Source organism: Xyrauchen texanus, chromosome 2 (genome assembly GCF_025860055.1).
Source record: "Xyrauchen texanus isolate HMW12.3.18 chromosome 2, RBS_HiC_50CHRs, whole genome shotgun sequence".
Classification (NCBI taxonomy): domain Eukaryota; kingdom Metazoa; phylum Chordata; class Actinopteri; order Cypriniformes; family Catostomidae; genus Xyrauchen; species Xyrauchen texanus.
Genome location: NC_068277.1, coordinates 29,504,383 through 29,526,497, shown reverse-complemented (window position 1 = coordinate 29,526,497; position 22,115 = coordinate 29,504,383). Strand labels below are relative to the sequence as shown.

The following is a 22,115-nucleotide window of genomic DNA, read 5'->3' as shown; positions in this document are numbered from 1 at the left end:
TGTTACCCGAGATGACAGAGAAATAAGTTTGAAGTAGCAGAAATAGAAATATGCCTTGTGTAAATTGTCATGTGAACATTTAACTTAATGCTAAATCTGACAAAACAATCTAAAGTTCTGGCAAACTAGCCGAAAATTTGTTTTTCTTTCAAATATCTACAAATCCTTTAACCAATATCAACTAGCTTGATCTAGCTTTAGAAGCAATACATGTGCAGTTGAATGCAGCACCTCAGCGGGTTTCAAAAATCTGACATTGGGACATTCCAGAATTTGAGGACAATATATAACCAACAAAGTCTTAAAAATTGGACACTAGTTTTTAAGACTTATTTAATCTTTATAGAGTAACATTTCAAATGGTTATCATGGTAACCATACTTTCCACAGAAATGACACATTTGTATACTTACTGTAAAATACTTGAAGTGAGTTTGTTGAATAAGTTGAACCATAAAAGGAGTTCTTAGCTCCTTTTAGATGCATTAATCTTAACTTGCTCTCAATGAAGTTACATTAAGGCAGTTCCTTTTCTGATGTTGCATCACAATGCATCAATAATATGCTATGTGTGCTGACAGAATCACACAAAACTGTCATCATCCTATCTGTAAAATGTCCTTGATATTACACACCATTTGAGTATCTAACATGTTTTGACATAAGTCTACATTAACAGAAAAAAGCATGCACATTTCCAAAGACTTAATTTCAATTATATGAACAATCTTAAATAACATTTCAGAAAATGACATTTACACTTGAGTGTTACTCCAATGCAGCTCAAGGCCAATAGGCAGCCACAGGGCTTTTGAAAATGTAAAGTATAAAAGAAAATAAACAAACCTGAAACATTCATCTGCAAAAAAGTGCCTTGATTAAATTCTCAACTTACATAGCAGGCTTTTTACATGCTGAGAATGTTCCGTGATTGTGCTAACTATATACAAAGATATAGTAGTTAAAAAAATCCCATCTGATGTCAAGTTAGATCTGCAATAATACATTGGAAAATGAATACATTTTGAAAAATAGATATGACATGCCTTTTGGAATACAAAATCAAAATACAAAAAGATTATACTTTTAAGTTTTTTTTTTTTTCATGAAGCTACATGTATTTAGTACAATATGCATTTTACAAAAAAGTAATGTACATTACAATGAAATGGGTGTACACATGAAACAAACCTCTCCATCATACTTTACCACTTAGAACAAGAATGTCAAAGAGCAAAATACAAAATAGTTGTCTTTGTAAGAAAGTGTCAGGGCCTAAAAGTAATTGCAACCCCCGTTTCCCTTTAATTTTAAAATTTTTTGAAGATTTAGCATGTAGTGACAAAGAATACTTGACAATAATAAAATGCTACTCATGTGTATTACATACTGTTTAGCCACATGCCGCTGTATGTATAACCATTGCCAATTCTTAAAAAAAAATACAGGGCATTTGGGCAGCTTGTCAGTAGAGCAGGATCCTTGGGATCACATTTCCCCCCTTCCTCTCCTCTCTAAATTGGGACGTACCATGGGATATTGAGAATTACAGTATGAACACCTTCCAATAAAATTTTACATTTTAAAAATGATAAAAAACACTAAATGGACAACCATTCTTTCCTACTGCATAAGAGCAGGACGAAGATCTCTCTTTCTTTTTTTTTCTAAAGTCACTTCAACGAAACGCCAAAATAAAAAAATATATATTTAGAAAAACAAATTGCTATGACATGGTCACAATCCAATGTAGACAAATTCTATAATTAGTGAGTGTCTATTACTAAGAATGAGCCTGTTTAAAGAGCACACTGTACACAAAGAGCAGAAATGGCACCAGCGGCATGAGTAATACAGTAAGCATGTTCATTTCCAATACACAACACATAGCAGGACATACAGCAGAAAATGAGAGAGGTTATTAAATCTATCTTGGCCCTGCTTTACTCACCCTGAATGGTACTATTATAGTTTTTTTCTCTTAATCTGTATTACTCAATCTGAAATATTACCTACAAATATGAAGTTGAAAGGCAACATGAGAGGTGTGGTGAGGAGAAATATATATATATATATTTTTTCAGTATATACACATTTCTCATTGTTTCCCAAACAAATACACATTCGTTCATCTAGATTACCTCACAAAATACTTCTTGACATAGCTAACCCCCCACGAATCCCAGGATACAAGAAAAGCCAGAACTACAGGCAGTTAGGTTTAAACAACAGTGATGAGACTAGCTGTTGTTTTGCTGGTGCTATAAACAGGGCTTTTCCAGGATACAGCCTTCTATCCATTCATTTGCAGTTCAGTTAGAATAGATTAGCTATGGGTAAATGCTACATTAGCTGTAATATTTAACATGAAATATTTGATTGTAATCTAACACTAAAACAATGCATTTGTGGTGATGTTTCTTGAAGAAAACCAGTAATGAAAAAACTAAAAACTAAAATATAAAAAATACACAGGCTAAATATGAAAACAATTAGAAGTACAAAATTATAAAAAGGTAACAATAGCTGATAAATAGTATTTTAAACCATTACATGGTGCTACTAATTAACAACTTACATGAGATCTTTGTTGTTGTTAGTTCTTACAAAGTGTAAGAATATGTGGAGAAGTTGCTGGGATCTGATGTAAGGGAACTTCTTTTCGAAGAATATAAGTATTTAGTCACTACAAATCCATTTTATATGAAACAGCCATCACTATGTTTTAAACCATTCTACTTCAGTCACTCCTTATAAAAAGAGAACAATTCCTCTGTGCTTCGTGAAACCAAATACACAATTCAATAGATCAATTTTAAAATTTACACAAAGCTGTTTGAGAATGAACACATTTTGGCAAACAAAACAAGCCAGTTGAGAAACCATTATTTTGAAGTAAACACCAACCAAAACAAACAAACACCGAGATGGAGAGGAATGCTTAACGGATATATTAATAAGGAACCTGGGGTGGGTGTGGGAAGGGTGAGGTGAGGTGAAATCATTCAATCACAAAGAACTAACTTGTGTTAAACCATATGCTTTTTCTTACAGGCAATTCCTGTTGAAATTGGTCAAAAGTCCAACAGTGTCAACCAATCACATTGGAGCACCTCTTCTCTTCTGACTGCTCCACATTCACTTTGTACTGGATGAAATGACTGAAGATACCACACAATCACTTCAAAATCCTCTGACTGGAGGGCACAAAGGGAGTCGAAAATGATTGCCATTTATGTTTGCTGTTATCACAGTAAAGAAAATGTGGGAGGAAAAGTTCATTTAAAAATTAATGGCAATGATGCTGTTATCCAAAGCATATATCTGCATTTGTTGTCTTTATTACTGTCCCACTATGAGTCAGTCTGGGGGAAGGAGGTCATGCAGCCGAAACCGGTCACGGACATGTGGTCGCACATCCTCGTTCTGTGGAGAGATTACAATTTAAAAAGGCAAAATACATAAAAAAAAAATAAATAAAAATTAACAGTATATAAAAATATCACAAAAGAATAATAACATTTATGTCAGTAACAATACAAAAAGCACATTTATCAATGAGAAATATTTTTAGAACATCTATTCTATCTTTATGTTTTATGTGCTTTTTGGTGACAGATAAAAGTCTTTCAACACATCTCGGGCTGGTGCCATAAAAAAAAAAAAAAACTGGCTAGGTGATCAATAATAATGAAAATGCTGAGTGCCTCTGATTTTTTAATTTAAAAAGGAATATTCCTGGTTCAATAAAGTTAAGCTCAATCGGCAGCATTTGTGGCATAATGTTGATTACCACAAAAATATATATTTACTTGTACCTCCTTTTCTTGTAAGTGCCTCATTGTATCCCAGATTTGTGCTTTTTTTAAAAGGAAGGACATGTTGAAAATAATTTTTGTGGAAATCAATATTATGCCATAAATGCTGTAGATTGATCTTAACTTGTATTGAACCTGGTGCAATCCTTTAAGTTAAAAAATTCAGAGGCATTTAGCATTTTCATTATTATTGATCACCTAGACAGAATTTTTTAAACCCTTATCCTGATGGCATCAGCCCAAGACATGTTGAAAGACTTATCTGGTCACTAAAAAGCACATGAAACATAAAAATGGAATAGACTTCCTAGAACTAAAAATATTTCTCATTTCATAATTTAAGTTATTTTTGTTGTTTAATGTTTTTGGTTATTTCTTTATAACTAATACATTTCAGTTCATTCCAATCGATGTATTCATATGAGTTTTTTGTTTTGGAGTAAAAAAAAGAAAAAAAGTTTCCAACTTGCATATTTCTTAAGTGACATATAAAGACATCTGGAAAGAAAGAAAGAAAGAAAGAAAGAAAAAAGAAAAAAAGACTGAAAAACTGTGCCATCTTACCAATTCCACCAGATTCTCCAAGAAAGGGACCAGCTTCAGAAGCTCATTGTCATTCTTGTCCATAAACCAACTCTCAATAGGAATTCCATTGGAGAGCTGTAGGTTAAACACATGGGCAAGAGATTTTGGTTGTATTTGTAATGTACCTTCATGTTCAGTCACACGGAATGCCTGTTAAGTACTTATATACAAAATTATATGGACAAAGTGTAAAATAAAGGTGCATTTTAATGTGATTTTGCATGAAATTAAGATTAGGCAACTAGGCGGCTCACCTGATAAGCAAAGGCTTGTGGTGAGTTATCAATAATTATGGTCTTGGACAGATCTCGTCCTAGAATATTCAGATCCTTGATGTAGTTTCCTTGTACACAGACACAGTGCTCACGGAATAATCTGTGCCTAGAACATGAACACAAACAAACACAGACATGAATAATGCATTCAAAGCAAGGGGTTGACACCTGAGGATGGTGTGGAGTTAAAATATACGAGAGACCAAAGCTCTCCATTTCACCCCAATTTCCTAAAAACTCACTATAACCAAATCCTACCGAGCAACTCTGCACAGCCATCACAAAGCTGTGGCTGGGTTTCGCCAACAACCAACATTCTGCCTAAATTTACATTTACTATCCCCAAGAACTGGCAGAGTTTCTTAAAAAAACGAAAAAAAAAAAAAAAAAACTTGGCTTTACTCTTCCTATGTGAATAGTAATGTTATGATGAGGAACTGAGTTTAAAATTATTACAGTAAAATTAAAAATAAAAAGAAGCCCACAGACCGCACCAGCTGTTTCTTCGGATCGAGAATATTCAGCAACTTGTCTGCATAAACTTTCTTGGAGGCAGTGAAGAGAATGATCTAGAAAAAAGGTCAACAATGGAACAACTTCAGTCCACTATGAGGAACAGATGTTAAATTAAATGAGGCTTAAACATTTCCAGTAATACCATCAGTTATTTGGGGGGAGGAAGGATTAGAGAAGCTTACCTCATAAATTTGAGACATGCGTTCAAGAAACTCTCTGAAGAATGGCCTCAATCTCACATAAACCTAACAGAAATTACAAATTAGAATTGACTAGAATCTATTCGAATTAGTATTCAATAAACACGATAGAATTTGGGCTACAAAAAAATGGGGTAAAATCATTTTACCCTTCAATTACTAAACTTCACACATTTCCGATACCTCTTAACATTCTGCAAATAAGATTAGATAAATGCTGTAAAAAATAAATCACTAGCTAGTTTGTTTTTGAAAATGGCTCTACAGCCTCCTCTAGTGGTTAGTTCCTGAAACCAAAGTCACAATGTACTAATAAAACAAAGCATACACTCAGCAGATTGTTTGGTTTGGAGTGCTGAATATGGTTCATATATTCATAAACAGTTCAGTTATGAAAAAGACAGATAACTGAATTTGATACAGATTAAATTTGCAGGACTTAAAAGCAATTTTTGAGGGCAAGTTTGGTTAACATGTGCTTTATGACACATTGCAATTTGCCATAAAGTGTATTTGTCTGTTGCATAATTGACATACAGAATGCATAGCATGAAGCTTTGCAGGATATTTTTTGCTGTCAATCACTAATTTTAGGGCTGTGATCCTCTCTCAGGTTATGAACAAAAATATGGGCACTGATTGGACAAAGAGTGAGACTAACTACTGTTAAATGTTTGCGTGGAGAAAGGAAAATAAAGTCCGAGCTGGGTGCTACATGACTCAGTGATTATTTAACTGCAAATGCCTGCTATTTAATTAAATAAGTATGTACTTTGTATGTGCCTCATGCTACAAATTATTTGCGCTCTGTTCGCTGTCATCTGCAACAAACAGTGCACTTGATGCTCATAACGGTGTTTTCAAAGTATGAACCGAGGAGGAGCTTTAAAAGGTACGTGCAGTGCAGCCAGGATTGGCACAACACTATCTCCACACATTCACTAGTGCTCTACTCACATTTGAAGCACGCTGCACATGCAAAGTAAACTATCTATTTATCTATATAAATTGCAGCTTTGCGGTTAAATAATCTCATTAGGACATGACGTGATTAGAATTTGAGAGCCGAATGTTTACGTAATGACAATCATATGTCAGATGGTATCGGAGCATTTTTATGAGCATGAGTACAAGAGTGTGGTATTGGACCTGATTCCGATACCAGTATCGGTACATTCCTACTTAAAAGCGTTAAGGCTATTAGAGAATGGGATTGACTTAGTTTACCAGTTTACACAGACATTATTCGATCTGCTCCTGTCTGCAGAAGAGTACAACAATAAAGTCACACCTGTTAGTAAATATGTTTGTTTATCCCAAACACTGATTGTGTGAATTTCTGGTAAATGACAAACCTGGTAAATTACATCTTGGAAGAGGACAGGAAAGGTTAGTGCTGCATCCTCAAGCTCATTCAAGCTACAATGGACAAGGGTTTCATCCTGCAAAGGGAAAAAATTATATGTATGTTAAATTACATCCATTATAATGGAGTTAGAATCCTGTAGCTTTTAAGACTGACCAGGTCAAGCACCAGGGAGAATTCGGGAGTGCTGCGAGTCTTAAGAGGGAGTGCAGGTTTACGAGTTAGCTGCTCTTCTGTTAGCGGAGGTACATGTTTGATGAAAAAATACCTGTAAAACATTTTACAATGTACATAAATGCCTGCAAACACATAAGGCCTTGCAATTACAAAGACATTTTTTTTTCATACGAGTATAAATATTCAACCAGCCTTTAAGTTGCTGCATATATGTTAAGCAGTTTTTAGCTGTAATGTCAATAATAAGCAAAGCCCAGAAATTCAGTACAGGGGAACTCACGGGTCAAAAACCTCCCACTCCTCCTCATATGATCCTTCTGGGACAGGCATTGAAGGATCCACATACCCCCCTGTTGGAGGAGAGCCAGGAGCTAAGATAAAGCATGAGACGGAGGACAAAATGATGCCAAGTGAGCACAACAACCTTCTTGTCCATTTAGCCCTAATAAAGCAAACAGCCCTTCACAAGTAGTCATAAAAGAACATTCTGTAGTGTTAGACATTTGTTTACATTGTACACATAATTGAAAAGTTTTGTATTGGACACCATGTGCTGATATTTAGTTGAATAGCAACTGTGACATTCACTGTTTGCATCACTCTGCTGGTGTTTTTGCAGTGTTCCAGACAGGCTATCAGACTGTGCATTAAAATGCACAACGCATGATTGTGTTATAGCTTGGCACAATTTTTTTAGTGAAGCAAAAATAGACCAAATAACTGGTCTATAATGTACATTTGTTTCCAGTTACTTGTCCTTGTGCCTATGACTTGTTTTATGTTGCTTAAATAATACATGACAAGATACATTTAACAAAAGAGTCAAGCTTTGTGTAAAGAACATGAGTTTAATGTCAATGTTTATGTCCTTTAATAGTACAGATAAGGCATAGTTCTATCTTTATCACCTGTGAGAGGAGGCAGGTCAGAGTGCAGGGTGTCTTCGTCATCATCTGCATATGTGTGAGTGGGGAGTGGAGGCTTTAGGTTTGAGGGCATGGCACTGGTGTAGAGAGAGACCCCCATGGGCTCTCTAGATATGGCAGTACTGGCGGGCATCTCTTCCACTTGCTCTATTTCCAACTGCTTCACAATCTCTTCTGCCTCCACTGCCTGGCCTGGAGAATCTGAGCCTGATGTGAAAGAGTACAGATAATGGGGAAAGAAAAAGAAAGAATGAAAAAGGGAGGAAAACATTCACTTGTCTACTTTGCTGGGTATAACGATGCATTAATGGGGGGCTGAGCTGGACTCAAAATGTTGGAGCACATGCACGACCTGCCAGGCCACTTCTATGAGACCACACTTTTGGTCATGGCATAACAAAATTCTGTCAATTATAGACAGTGTTTTTCATTTCACCATTTTTATTTGCTGGTGAGAAGAAGCTGAAGACAGGAGAGAAGATGGTTCCAAGCAGGGTGGTGCGGGGTGGGCTGTTCGCAACCTCCTCACAGTCTTCCAACATCCCATTAGGCTTACTTGTGTCATGGTTTGTGGTTTCTATAGGACAATGATAGAAAATAAAAATTAAATAGATATTGGCTAAATAGATATTAGATACAAAATTAAAAAAAAAAAAAAAACACTGAAAAGTAAATAAACCAATATGCTATTGAAAAAAACTTTATAAAATAATTTTTAATATTAAACAAATTGAACAAAAACAATGCAGCTTTTTAAAATGTTTTTTTAAGAAAACACTGCTTTAAGCTTTTAAAGTAATTATTCAAGAGCCAGTAAGAGAACAGAGTAAATAATGCTTTAGGTTTTTCAGTAAAAGCAGCCATTAAAAATTAAAACAAAATATAAAAAGCAATCTAATAAATAAAACTAGTTATTGACATCTTTAATGTGTGATTATTAGATATACACTGGCGGACAAAAGTTTGGAATAATGTACAGATTTTGCGGTTTCAGAAGGAAATTGATACTTTAATTCACCAAAGTGGCATTCAACTGATCACAAAGTATAGTCAGGATATTACTAATGTAAAAAACAGCACCATCACTATTTGAAAAAAGTTATTTTTGATCAAATCTAGACAGGCCCAATTTCCAGCAGGCATCACTCCAAAACCTTATCCTTGAGTATTCGTGCTAAATTGCTAATTTGGTACTAGAAAATCACTTGCCATTATATCAAACACAGCTGAAAGCTATTTGGTTCATTAAATGAAGCTTAACATTGTCTTTGTGTTTGTTTTCAAGTTGCCACAGTATGCAATAGTCTGGCATGTCTTAAGGTCAATAATAGGTCAAACTTTTTAAAAAAGAAACACAGAAAACTCATCAGTCAATCATTGTTTTGAGGAATGAAGGCTATATAGGTTTTCATGCAAAAAGGTGTACACTACAGTCATCAAAGACAAAGGACAACGGGATCAAACAAGGACAGAAAGAGATGTGGAAGGCCAGATGTACAACCAAACAAGAGGATAAGTACATCAGAGTCCCTAGTTTGAGAAATAGACACCTAAGATATCCTCAGCTGACAGCTTTATTGAATTATACCCGCTCAACACCAGTTTCATGTACAACAGTAAAGAGAAGACTCAGGGGTGCAGGCCTGAGGGGAAGAATTGCAAAGAAAAAGCCAGTTTTGAAACAGAAAAACAAAAATAAAAGGTTATAAAGAAACACAGACATTGGACAACAGATAATTGGAAAAGAGTGTTATGGATATTAAACCCATTGAGCTTTTGTGGGATCAGCTAGACTGTAAGGTGTGTGAGAAGTGCCCGACAAGACAGACAAATCTATGGCAAGTGCTACAGGAAGTGTGGGATGAAATGTCACCTAAGTATCTGGACAAACTGACAGCTAGAATGCCAAGGATCTGCAAAGCTGTCATTACTGCATGTGGAGGACTCTTTGAAGTAGTTTAAGAAGTTTTTATTTTCAAATTGTAATAGTAATTTTTCATATTATTATTGTTCTGACTACACATTGACATCAGTTGACCAGATACCAGTGTTTTTTTTTTTCAATTTTACAATTCACAATATCTTTACATTATTGTGTGGAACTAATTGGGTGTACTCTTTAATATGTAAAGAAACACAAATCTCTAACTAAACATTATTTCAATAAAAATGTATAGCTTATTAAGAAAAACTTTGTTAACTAGTATACTGGATAATGTAGCAGCAAAATGAACAGTAATTTCAATACACGTTATCAGTAGAAAAGAACCCATTTTAAGCTTGTATCCGGAAGGATTCAGATCTCTTGTTTTGTTCAATTTGGTTGTAAGATATCAGCTCACTTTTCATTCACAGTTATTTTTTGGAACCCATTCAACTTGAATATTATTATCATTTGTAAACAAATGATAATATATTATAATAGAACTATATCGTAATATATCTCAATCGTGCACCATTTGTCAAGGATCCACTGGTCTTTCTCTCACTCTCTCTCTCTCTCTCTCTGTCCCTCTCCGCCGTCACAGCGCTCACACTCCCCGGAGTTCTTTTCATCGTGTCTATACCCTGTCTGGATATTACTCACCTGCTGTTTGCCACTCTGCTCAACTGGATTTACTTACAATTTTTCCATCACTGTTTCTTCAATCATCTGTTCAATAACTACTGAATTCTTATCTCTGCCTCTGTGAGTTTCTCCATGACACCTTTAACTTTTAAACCCTCATGCTTATATTTTGAGATTCTGAACTCTCCTGGAAGTCCTGTATGTGTCTGTTTGTAGGCAAGTTCACAGTAGTTGAAATAGTTTCTTATTCAAATTCTGGTAAAAATGCACCTCCGGTGCTATTCAAAATGCATGTAAGTAGGGCTGAACGATTAATCGTTTTCAAATCAAAATTGCGATTTGAAAGAACGCAATTAGCTACCATTTTGACTCGTGAAGACTGCGAGTCAAAATTTTGTTTATATTACAGCGCATCTGACCCGTTTTAAACAGTCTTGCAGTTACAAATTAATTTCGTCGTCATCCTTGTTCTTGTTATAGACTTTCTTGCCAATCACAAGCACCTCCTGTTACGGTCCTGCTCACAATTAGAGTTGGCACAGGGCATGTACATTTTACAACAACACATTAAGTTGTATTATGCCACAACAACGGATTTGTGGTCGAGCAGGACGACTGAGCCGTATCTAAGTCTCACCGTACATTTCATTAATGATGACTTTCAGTTGAAGAGTCGAGTACTTCCAGCTTACCGAGCTGAACAGCTACCTGATGACTCCTACCATAGACGGAGAGGAAGATCCTTTGGCCTGGTAGAAGGCGCACAGTGTTAACTTTCCAATGCTGAGCAATCTGGCTCGCAAATTCCATTGTGCATACCAGCCACAAGTTCGCCATCACAGAGTGTGTTTAGTGCAGGTGGCAATATAGTAAAATGTCAGCGTTCATGTCTGAAACCAGCAAAGGTTGACATGCTGAAGATGCTGCTCTTGAACTGAGGCATATCAGAAATATCAGTTTACAGGAATGCACTGGTATTTTTTTTATTGGAATAGGTTTTTTTTTATTATTATTTATACCTTCAAACTCGGTGCCTCTTTGCTTGACATCATGGGAAAATCTAAATTAATCAGACTCAGAAAACAAAATTGTGGATCACAAGTTTGGTTCATGCTTGGGGGCAATTTACAAATGCCTAAAGGTACTACGTTCATCGGTACAAAAAAATTGTACGCAAGTATATACACCTTGGGACCACGGAGCCATCATACCGCTCAGGAATGAGACACATTCTGTCTCCTAGAGATGAACAAAGTTTGGTGCGAGAAGTGCAAATCAATCCCAGAACAACAGCAAATGACCATGTGAAGATACACGAGGAAACAGTTAGACAAGTATCTATATCCACAGTAAAACGAGTCCTATATCAACTTAACCTGAAAGGCTGCTCAGCAAGGATGAAGCCACTGCTCCAAAGCCATCTAAAAAAAGCAAGACTACAGTTTGCAAGTGCAAATGGGGACGAAGATCTTACTTTTTGGAGAAATATCCTCTGGTCTGATGAAACAAATATTTAACCGTTTGGCCATAATGACTGTTGTTTGGAGGAAAAAGGGTGAGGCTTGCAAGCTGAAAAACACCATCCCGACCGTGAAGGGTGGAGGTGGCAGCATCATGTTGTGGGGTGCTTTGCTGCAGGAGGGACTGGTACACTTCACAAAATAGATGGCATCATGAGGAAGGAAAATTATGTGGATATACTGAAGCAACATCTCAAGACATCAGCCAGGAAGTTAAAGCGTGGTCGCAAATGGGTCTTCCAAATGGACAATGACCCCAAGCATACCTCTAAAGCTGTGGCAAAATGGCTCATGGACAACAAAGTCAAGGTATTGGATTAGCCATCACAAAGCCCTGACCTCAATCCGATAGAGAATTTGTGGGAAGAACTGAAAAAACATTGTGCAAGCAGGGAGGCCTACAAAACTGACTCCTGACCAGTTCTGTCTGGAGGAATGGGCCAAAATTCCAGCAACTTTTTGTGAGAAGCTTGTGGAAGGCTTCCCAAAAGGTTTGACCCAAGTTAAACATTTTAAATGCAATGCTACCACATAAAATGTATGCAAACATCTGACCCACTGGGAATGTGATGATAGGAATAAAAGCTGAAATAAATCATTCTCTCTACTATTAATTTGACATTTCACATTCTTAAAATAGTGATCTTAACTGACCTAAGAAAGGATAAGTTTTCTATGATTAAATGTCAGGAATTGTGAAAAACTGAGTTTACTTTTTTTTGGCTAATGGTGTCCGTAAACTCCTGACTTCAACTGTACTAGCCAAAAACGCATATTACCACATTGGATTTGAGATGTAAACGTTAATTCGCTGTGAAGTGTCCCAGAGAGCAGCGAAGTGCCACCCTTCACCTGTCAATCGATTGCTGCGCTAGAGTTTTAAACTTTGCAGGTTACGAGCAGCTTTAAAAGGAAATAACCGTCCAATCTGATCATTTGAAAAAGCTAAATACACATACAAGCACAAAAACTTAATTGATCTTCAGAGTGTATAATATCAACATGCTGCGAGACAAATGAGAAGCATACATAAGAATATAAGCTCAGGTAAATTCAGGTACTCCACTAAAACAAAGGATAATTCTGCTTAAAATGTTGCATTTGTGCTTAGATTAAATTTCAACAGCATCTGGGAGACACTGTGCAGGTTTTGTTCTCTTTTTCACGCTTTATTATCATGCAGTAACACAATGAAATAGTGATTGATGCATGTCATCACGAAATCAGAGACCCTCCCCTTGAAATTCAAAACACAAATGGTAACAGGAGACTCATTTGAGACATTTTAATACCAGGTGAAAACTTGTTCTTGACTCACCTCCATTGATGGAGCTTCTACAGGCTCTGTAAATGCTTTTCCTTGGCAAGTTGTTCCTCTGCGGAGTGGAGGAGATCAGCTCGCAGCTCAAACGATTCCTCTTAGCTGGATTCTCAGGCTCTACCTGATAAACATCAATAGCCATGCAAGCATGAGTTTCTATACTCCACTCCAGTCTTAGGAGAACACTATGATAAGCTCAACATAACTTTAATGTGTAAAAACCCTATCTACTAATCAAAAATCTCTGTGATCAGTTGGATAATCAGTGAGCTTATTTACAAAGGTTTATTGTGAGAAAACTGCATTCATGTTTACATGCATGGTGTTAGCGGCTTTTTCTTTATACTCATATACATGGAGCTCAGACAATAAGCAGCTTTCTCCACAGCCAAGGGGATTTTTCACTAGTATAAAAAAAATGAACTTGGCATCCAATGAAAACTCCAGTACTTTTTGTTCTCAGTTGCTTTACTTTATTTCCAGATGTTCCACAACTACCGCTGTGTTTGTTTCCTTCACTTGTCATTAGGTCCTGCCATGCGTCAATTTGAGAAATTTTCATATCGATCGTCATGGAAATTAACGGTCAACTAATCGATTAACAGATAACATTAATACAGCGAAATTGTTTAGATATAATTTAAATGAATGAACTTAAGAAATGCAAGTACTGGCATTTACCTCTTTAAATATTCTTAGTTCAGAGTATTTTAATAAATTTAGGCTATGTTTAGTATGAATTTAAATTGTAAATAGTTTCATTATGGTACATTTCTGTTAATAATAACTTGTATACAAGTTATATCACTTGTATTTGTAAGTTCATTAAAACTTCACTTTGGACTTATTTTTTTATTATTTGAAATTAAGTCAAATCAAATCGTAAACACAGTAGCCAACATAACATACCGTTTCAGATGTGCTGGTGAGATTTGAACATGAATGTGCTTTTCTGGTGATAAGTGACATAATTGTAGGTTAGGAAAAAGCAAGGAGACCAGCAGATCAACTGTGCTTGTTTTCATGTTGTACTTTAACACTCCATCATGGTGTAATGCAGAAAACATAATATTAATTTATAGAGAACTGCTCCAAGACTTCATCTTCATCTGTTTGTCTTCTAGTATGCAGAGAGTGCAAGCACCTTCTATCAGTGGATGACTGCATAGACAGCTTTATCTATGTCTGCGGTCATGATTACAAAATGCATTTATCCTGAAATTAATTAATCGAACGTCAATAAGCTGAATCAAATTATTAATGAGAAATAAACGATTAATCATTAACATCCCTACCAGGGACTGTAGCCAATATTTTAAATTGGTGTGTTCTAGTTGATTGTTTACATACTGTACGTCAGCTTTTTCCATTTTCCTGCTGTACTTTACAGATATGTTGAATTCATGCCAAGTTGACATGTTGAAGCAATACATCCAGTGAGGTACTTTAGTTTTAGGTGTTTGCGTTTACATAACGTTTCATAATGCCGTTTTTTGCAAAACCCCTGAAATAAATATTTCTTGTAAGTTTGTGGAAACAGGGTCAGTAAACACATTTTCATGCACAATCTTACACCGATAATGCTTAATAAGCAGGCAACGTACAAGCTCATGTAAAAGCCTTCATCTCCTGAGACTACCACGTGACTGCTGTGTGGTTTAAGCAAAAATGATCAACATGGGTAGATGTCATGTTGCATTTAAGTGCCTTTACAGGCATTCTTACTGGCTTATCCAATGTGCACAAAAATATGCACATGCTTGTTTACGTTTTGACATCAAAAGCAGAAACTTGATGATTTAAAATCTAACGCAAATGTGTTGTCAAGATGTTCCAAGTTTGTATAAAAAAAATTAGATTGTCAAAACCCTAATTAAAATCTAGCTGTGGGCACATGGGAAACAACTTGTGTGCAAAGAACAGAGGTGATTTAGAACCCAAATGAGAGAACCTAATATATTTTCTGAACACAATATCTCTTCTGAGGTCTGGGTTCTCCTGCAGCAGGCTGCATGCCTGTTAAAGCCAACTCCACCTACTGTCATTATGCACTGTGGAACCACAGCTAAAATTAGAACAGGACTGAGCTCCTCAGACAAGCAGTGGCATTCCACCATGCATTTCTGGGGGGAATATGACACCAGGTCTAACATGCATTCCATTCTAGAACATACTGGGTCATGTTCATCAAAACCAAGAAAAGAGTCTGGATCTGCCCCGCTCAATGAACTTGTAATAGAAGACAGAGTGAGGTTGCTATAGGCCCACCTTGATGGAACTTCCGTGAATTATTTTCTTGATGCTGGACAGAAGGCCCTTCCTTTCACCTGAGCACTCCTCCACCTCAGAGTGCTTCCGTTTGGTCGGGGCTGGGTGGGGCCTGCGAGCAAGGTTTGGCTGCTGAGAAGCCTTGCGCATTCTCAGCCTCATTTTGTTGAGAGTCACATGTAAGACTGGGGAGAGAGAAGAATTTGAGTTTCATCTTCAAAGTACTGAACAAAAACAGAACTGCACAGAGAAAGAGAGCAACACAGGAGGCAATCACTCAGTTTATGTTCAGCAGCACAGTTGACAATGACCTTGAGAAGCAGCACTAGTTTCACTCCAGCTATGCTCATTAGTTCTCACACACAGGTAAATTAATCATACTTTCTTTAATGGTTTTAAATGAGTTATGCTGCATAGCTTGCTTTTTAGAGTGCCAAGAGCTCTAACCTCAGACATCTGGATGTATTCAAGACACCATTTCCTTGAACACGGTTCATCATTATGGCTGAAGCACCTCCACAGCAAAGCACTCTCAACTACAAGAGCTGTATTAATTCCCCAATACTTTGCTTTCATTTAAAGGACAATCCATAATGTAGCTTACATAACAGTTCAGACCTGCTAATGCAAACCTGGAACCAACAGTTAAAAATGTAGCATGTCTTTTTCACTCTTCATTATTTTTTCTTTAATGTTACTAAACAAGACACTAGGAGAAATAAAAAGGTGAGAATATTACTGATCAACCACAGCAAGCAGCAGTTCCAAGCAAGAAAAAAAAAAAGGGGGCGGGGGGATGGGAGATTATGTCTTCCTGATGTGGAGAAAGTGTCCCTTCTTCCGTGGGTTGACTCTACGTAGAGTCAACCCACGGAAGGCTGCTGGACCAGACAACATTCCTGGCAGAGTGCTCAGAGGATGTGCAGACCAGCTAGCAGATGTTCTTACCGACATCTTCAACATCTCTCTGAGCAGCGCCGTTGTTCCAACGTGCTTCAAGGCCACCACCATCATCCCCATGCCAAAGAAGTCTTCAGTGTCCTGCCTCAACGACTACCGTCCCGTCGCACTTACACCCATCATCATGAAGTGCTTCGAGAGGCTCGTCATGAGGCAGATTAAGACCCAGCTGCCCCCTCACTAGACCCACTGCAGTTTGCGTATCGTTCAAACCGTTCAACGGACGATGCCATCACCACAACCCTCCATCTGGCCCTCACCCACCTAGACAATAAGGACTCATACGTTCGAATGCTGTTCATAGATTTCAGCTCAGCATTCAACACAATCATTCCCCAGCACCTGATTGGAAAGCTGAACCTGCTGGGCCTGGACACCTCCCTCTGCAACTGGATCCTGGACTTCCTGACTGGGAGACCTCAGTCAGTCCGGATCGGGAACAGCATCTCCACCACCACCACACTGAGCACTGGGGCCCCCAGGGCTGTGTGCTCAGTCCACTGCTGTTCACTCTGCTGACTCACGACTGTGCAGCAATGCACAGCTCGAATCACATCATCAAGTTCGCCGATGATACGACCGTGGTGGGTCTCATCAGCAAGAACAACGAGTCAGCATACAGAGAGGAGGTGCAGCGGCTGACGAACTGGTGTAGAGCCAACAACCTGTCCCTGAATGTCGACAAAACAAAAGAGATGGTTGTTGACTTTAGGAGAGCACAAGGTGAACACACTCCGCTGAACATCGACGGCTCCTCTGTGGAGATCGTCAAGAGCACCAAATTTCTTGGTGTTCACCTGGCGGAGAACCTCACCTGGTCCCTCAACACCAGCTCTATCACCAAGAAAGCCCAGCAGCGTCTCTACTTTCTTCGAAGGCTGAGGAAAGCACATCTCCCAACCCCCATCCTCACTACATTCTATAGAGGGACTATTGAGAGCATCCTGAGCAGCTGCATCACTGCCTGGTTTGGGACTTGCACCGTTTCGGACCGCAAAGCCCTGCAGAGGATAGTGAGGACAGCTGAGAAGATCATTGGGGTCTCTCTTCCCTCCATCAAAGACATTTTCAAAAAACACTGTATCCATAAAGTAACCAGCATTGTGGACTGACCCCACACACCCCTCACACAAACTCTTTACCCTCCTCCCGTCTGGCAAGAGGTACCGAAGCATTCGGGTCCTCACGGCCAGACTGTGTAACAGCTTCTTCCCCAAGCCATCAGGCTTCTCAATACTCAGAGACTGGTTTGACACACACACGTGTCCTGAGTTGCACTTTAATAACTGTCACTTTATAACTGTCTGCTAACTGTCTGCTACCTCAATAACTGCTATGTGCATAGAACATTATCTCATAGTATGTTATGTTTACATTTTTAGAAACTGTCATCTTTTTGCACTACTGAGTACTGGTCGGCGCTGCACTGTCTATTGTCCTGTTCATTGTCAGTAATTTGTTGTACTGTCCTGTACTTTTTGCACATGTTTGCACGTGCACTTTATATAGATATATATAGGTTTTTTTATATAGGTATTTTATTTCGTTGTGTAGTCTCATGTGGTCCTATGTTGGTCCTTTGTTGTTTTTATGTAGCACCATGGTCCTGGAGGAACGTTGTCTCGTTTTGCTGTGTACTGTACTAACTGTATATGGTTGAAACGACAATAAAAACCACTTGACTTGACTTGACTTGACTTTAAAAAGCCACAATGAAATTACATTTTTTTATTAGCATTTGTGACCTCTCAGGCATTACAGCAAATTCAGCCCTGACTGTTCCTTCCCCATCCACGCCTCCACCAAGAAAACTGACTTGCACACCTGTTTTGAGTTTACAAGGTCATGCAAGAAAGCACATTAAAAGGAACATTTCAGAAACACACATTTTTCAGGGCATCGATGGATTTCTAAGGTGCTAGGAAAACCTTTTTAGGTTGAGCAAAAGAAAATTGCAGGACATTGGATTGGTTTTCCTTCGACCTTTTCAATTCCACATAATGAGATGCTTTTATAATTACATCCAGGATATACATAGACAATGAACTTCTACACTGACCATTATACAAATTGTCTAAAAATGTAGAGTCTACAGTATGGAAACTGAGCTCCCTCTTGCAATGGTTGCAGTTGGCCAGAGAGAGTACATTGACAAGAACAGAGGAAGACATTGAGAGATAAATCAAGCATGAAAAAGACTGGAGAAGAATAGCGAGGGGGAGAACAAATAGTAAAAAAAGACAGGGAGAAAAGGGTACATCTGGTAAACATCTCAGTTTTTTTCCATACCACCAAATGGTGACTCATCCACAGCCACAATTTAACATACACTCACTGAGCACTTTAGTAGGAACACTACGGCCCTAATAAAGACCCTGACGTGGTCGTCTTCTGTTGTAGCCCCTTTGCCTAAAGATTCGACATGTTGTGCATTCTGAGATGCTATTCTGCTCACTACAATGGTACAGAGGGATTATCGGAGTTACCGTAGCCTTACTATCAGCTTGAACGAGTCTGTCCACTCTAAATTTAAATTTAAAAAAAAAAAATCTATGTTGACCTCTCTCATCAACAAGGCATTTCCGTCAGCAGAACCGCCTGTCATTGGATGATTTTTTGTTTTGTGTTTGCACCATTCGGAGTAAACTCTAGAGACTGTTGTGTGTGAAAATCCCAGAAGATCATCAGTTACAGAAATACTCAAACCAGCAAGTCTGGCACCAACAAGCATGCCACTGTCGAAAAGATGATGATCAAAAATGTTCCCCATTCTGATGGTTGATGGGAACATTAAGTGAAGCTCCTGACCTGTATCTATATGATTTTATGCTCTGCACTGCTGCCACACGATTGGCTGATTAGATAATTGAAAGAATAAGAAGGTGTACAGATGTTCGTAATAAAGTGCTTAGTGAGTGTACACACACCATGCTAAGAAAGCTACTTCACAACACTGAAGATCTAAGGTATATATTTTTGGTCAGGGCATTTTATCGCCAGATGAAGAAAAAACTAAAGATTAAAAAAATAAAACAGGCATTCTCAGTGAGCAAATGTTCACTCCAGGTGTGAATAGCTTTCTAGGAATCCTGTTTAAAAAAAAATTTGCTGTGAGAAATTGCGGCAAAAATTAGCATTTGGTGAGTAAAGGCCTTGAAGGAATAGTTCACCCAAAAATGAATATTGTCTAATCATTTACTCACCCTCATGACATCGCAGATGTGTATGACTTTCTTTCTTCTGCAGAACACAAATGAAGACTTTTAGAAGAATATCTCGGCTTTGTAGGTCCATACAATGCAAGTGAATGGGTGCCAAAATTGTTGCTCCAAAAAGCAGATAAAGGCAGATAAAAGTAATCCATAAGACTCCATTGGTTAAATACATGTCTTCTGAAGCAATATAATAGGTGTGTGTGAGAAACATAAATATTTAAGTTCATTTTTGCTAGAATATGTTCCCCCTGCCCAGTAGCATGTATGTATGAATAATATGAATCACCAAACACACAAAAAGAAAAATGTGAAATTGAGTTAAAGTGGAAATTGACTGAGCAGGGAGGAAAATTTAAAGTGAAATTTTACTAAAATATTGATTTGTTTCTCACGCACACCTATCATACAACTTCTGAAGACATGGATTTAATCACTGGAGTCTTATGGATTACTTTTATGCTGACCTGTGTGATTTTTGGAGCTTCAAAAATGCACCACCCATTCACTTGCATTGTATTGACCTACAGAGCTGAAATATTCTAAAAATCTTCATTGTGTTCTGCTGAAGAAAGAATGTCATACACATATTTAATAAAACCAAACTAAATATGATGATTGCTTTCATTATTTATGTGACCCCTCTGACCTTTTCCATTATGATTTTACATTTACAGGTCAACACAGGTTTGTAAAAGAAAACAGGGCAGCAAGCCAACAAGTTTTAACTGCAAAAAAATAAACCTAATGTTGGTATAAAACAAAAACATGCCCTGACAGCCCAGCAGCAAATACATGGCTACTCACACATATTAAAGAACCAATCCCTGAGGCTCTTTTTCATCTGCTAACTTTTACTTGCGCATATATATATATATATGTGTATATATATATATATATATATATATATATATATATATATACACACACACACACACAATTTCCATTTACACCTTTCAGAGATTTTTCATTGATTAACCTGAAATAGCAACATCTTTAAACACAGACGCATGTTATTAAATTTAACAGCGTGAAGAATGCTTCAAAGACACCACTACTGTAATCGTCCTTCAACAGCTGCACAACTAGCTGCAATGACAAATAAAACAGATGACTCTACAGTCACATTTGTGAAGGTATGCATCTTTTTAAAAGGGAGGGAAAGTAAAAAGACAAATTGCTACCCCACCATGCCTTATCAGTGATACTTCGCTGCTGAAAAGACGAAATTCAGCCACTGGTAAAGTAAACACAGTGTCGTGGTGGGCGGGAAACACGCGCTAACGATGTGATGTACGAATCTCTTAATATCCAGTTCAGTATGACTATGAATGACAGTTCACAGATTAGAAGAAATTATTTCATGTTTCCACAAATCAAAAGCTAAACATGGGAGATGTATTTTTTACAGGCAGCAGAGAGCAGTAAACTCTGAAGACACACAGCATCTGTGCATGTCTATCTTTAATACAGGCTACGCTCTCCGGGACACTGGCTGGTCAGAAATATGCCCGACCTGTCCTTGGAAACGAACAGCACCAGAAACAGCTGACATGCAGCCAGAAACCCTAAAGCATTCTCTTAAAATAAAAACTGTCTCTCGCGAACCACAAACAGTCAGGCGTCGCATGTCAATCAAAACTAGTGCACGTCCATAAAGACAGAGAAAGCGCGGGACAGGTTCGTGTACAGACGGCAACTGTCTCTCCACGCGTGCGACAGAAGCGAGCCGAACCACAGCGAAACATTTCCAACCGGACGGCCAGTTACGGGGGTACATTCTCACCACATGCCGGACAGAATTGGGGAATAACTTACTGGATGAATCTCCGGGGAATCTGTTCGCTGGAAAACGGTCGATTTCACAGTTGCGGTAGCGACGACCGCCACGATCTAACGCCGGTTCTAGTTCACGTCTTTTCAGACTAGCTTCACCTCTGTCCTCCCAGCACCTCTGGACGCCATTTCCCGCCTCCGTACCCACGGTCAAAAGCAGGTACCCGGATGAAGAGAGGAGCGAGCATGCGTCCTACAGTGCATCCCACACCCCCTTTCTGTTTCTAGTATCAAAACAACACTGAGGCTTCGCAGAGCGACAGGTTTAGCGTCCATTGAAAATAGAATCAAACAGAAAATAACGGTTCAAAACAGACATCATTGTGGGAATCTACCCCGGTGGCCTGAAGGTAAACTCACTAAAATAGCTAATTTATCACAAGACTTTGAACCCGTTTCCTAACCGTAATGTGTCTAAGAAGATTTTTGGAGAAGATTAATTCATAAAAATTAGTGTATCATAATCGAACAAAGCAGGCCGACCAAATAACGGTATACAAGCAGAAGCACCAGACTGACTTATGCACACGCCACATCATATAATGAGCTCGAGGGCTGTGGGAAGG

The 22,115-nt window shown here is 38.0% G+C and overlaps 1 protein-coding gene across 1 annotated transcript; it reads right to left on the bottom strand.

Moving 5' to 3' along the window:
* Nucleotides 1-337: 337 nt before the first annotated feature.
* On the bottom strand, nt 338-21,868 carry ctdspl2b (CTD (carboxy-terminal domain, RNA polymerase II, polypeptide A) small phosphatase like 2b). Its single transcript, XM_052138482.1, has 13 exons — nt 21,532-21,868; nt 15,542-15,726; nt 13,271-13,394; nt 8,300-8,440; nt 7,846-8,070; nt 7,218-7,308; nt 6,917-7,028; nt 6,750-6,836; nt 5,377-5,439; nt 5,168-5,247; nt 4,658-4,784; nt 4,383-4,478; nt 338-3,426 (listed from the first exon to the last, which is right to left on the bottom strand). Exons 2-13 carry the CDS (start codon nt 15,701-15,703, stop codon nt 3,361-3,363), a joined length of 1,374 nt encoding a protein of 457 aa, XP_051994442.1. The 5' UTR covers nt 15,704-15,726; nt 21,532-21,868; the 3' UTR covers nt 338-3,360.
* Nucleotides 21,869-22,115: the final 247 nt, after the last annotated feature.

What these genes read in the sequence shown, in the direction of transcription:
- ctdspl2b (XM_052138482.1), bottom strand. Translation starts at nt 15,703, where the DNA reads ATGAGGCTGAGAATGCGCAAGGCTTCTCAGCAGCCAAACCTTGCTCGC. An exon ending in TCTCCCTGGTGCTTGACCTG is followed by an intron (nt 6,837 to 6,916) that starts GTCAGTCTTAAA and finishes TTCCCTTTGCAG; the next exon opens with GATGAAACCCTTGTCCATTG. An exon ending in TGGAGAATCTGGTGGAATTG is followed by an intron (nt 3,427 to 4,382) that starts GTAAGATGGCAC and finishes ATCTCTCCACAG; the next exon opens with AACGAGGATGTGCGACCACA.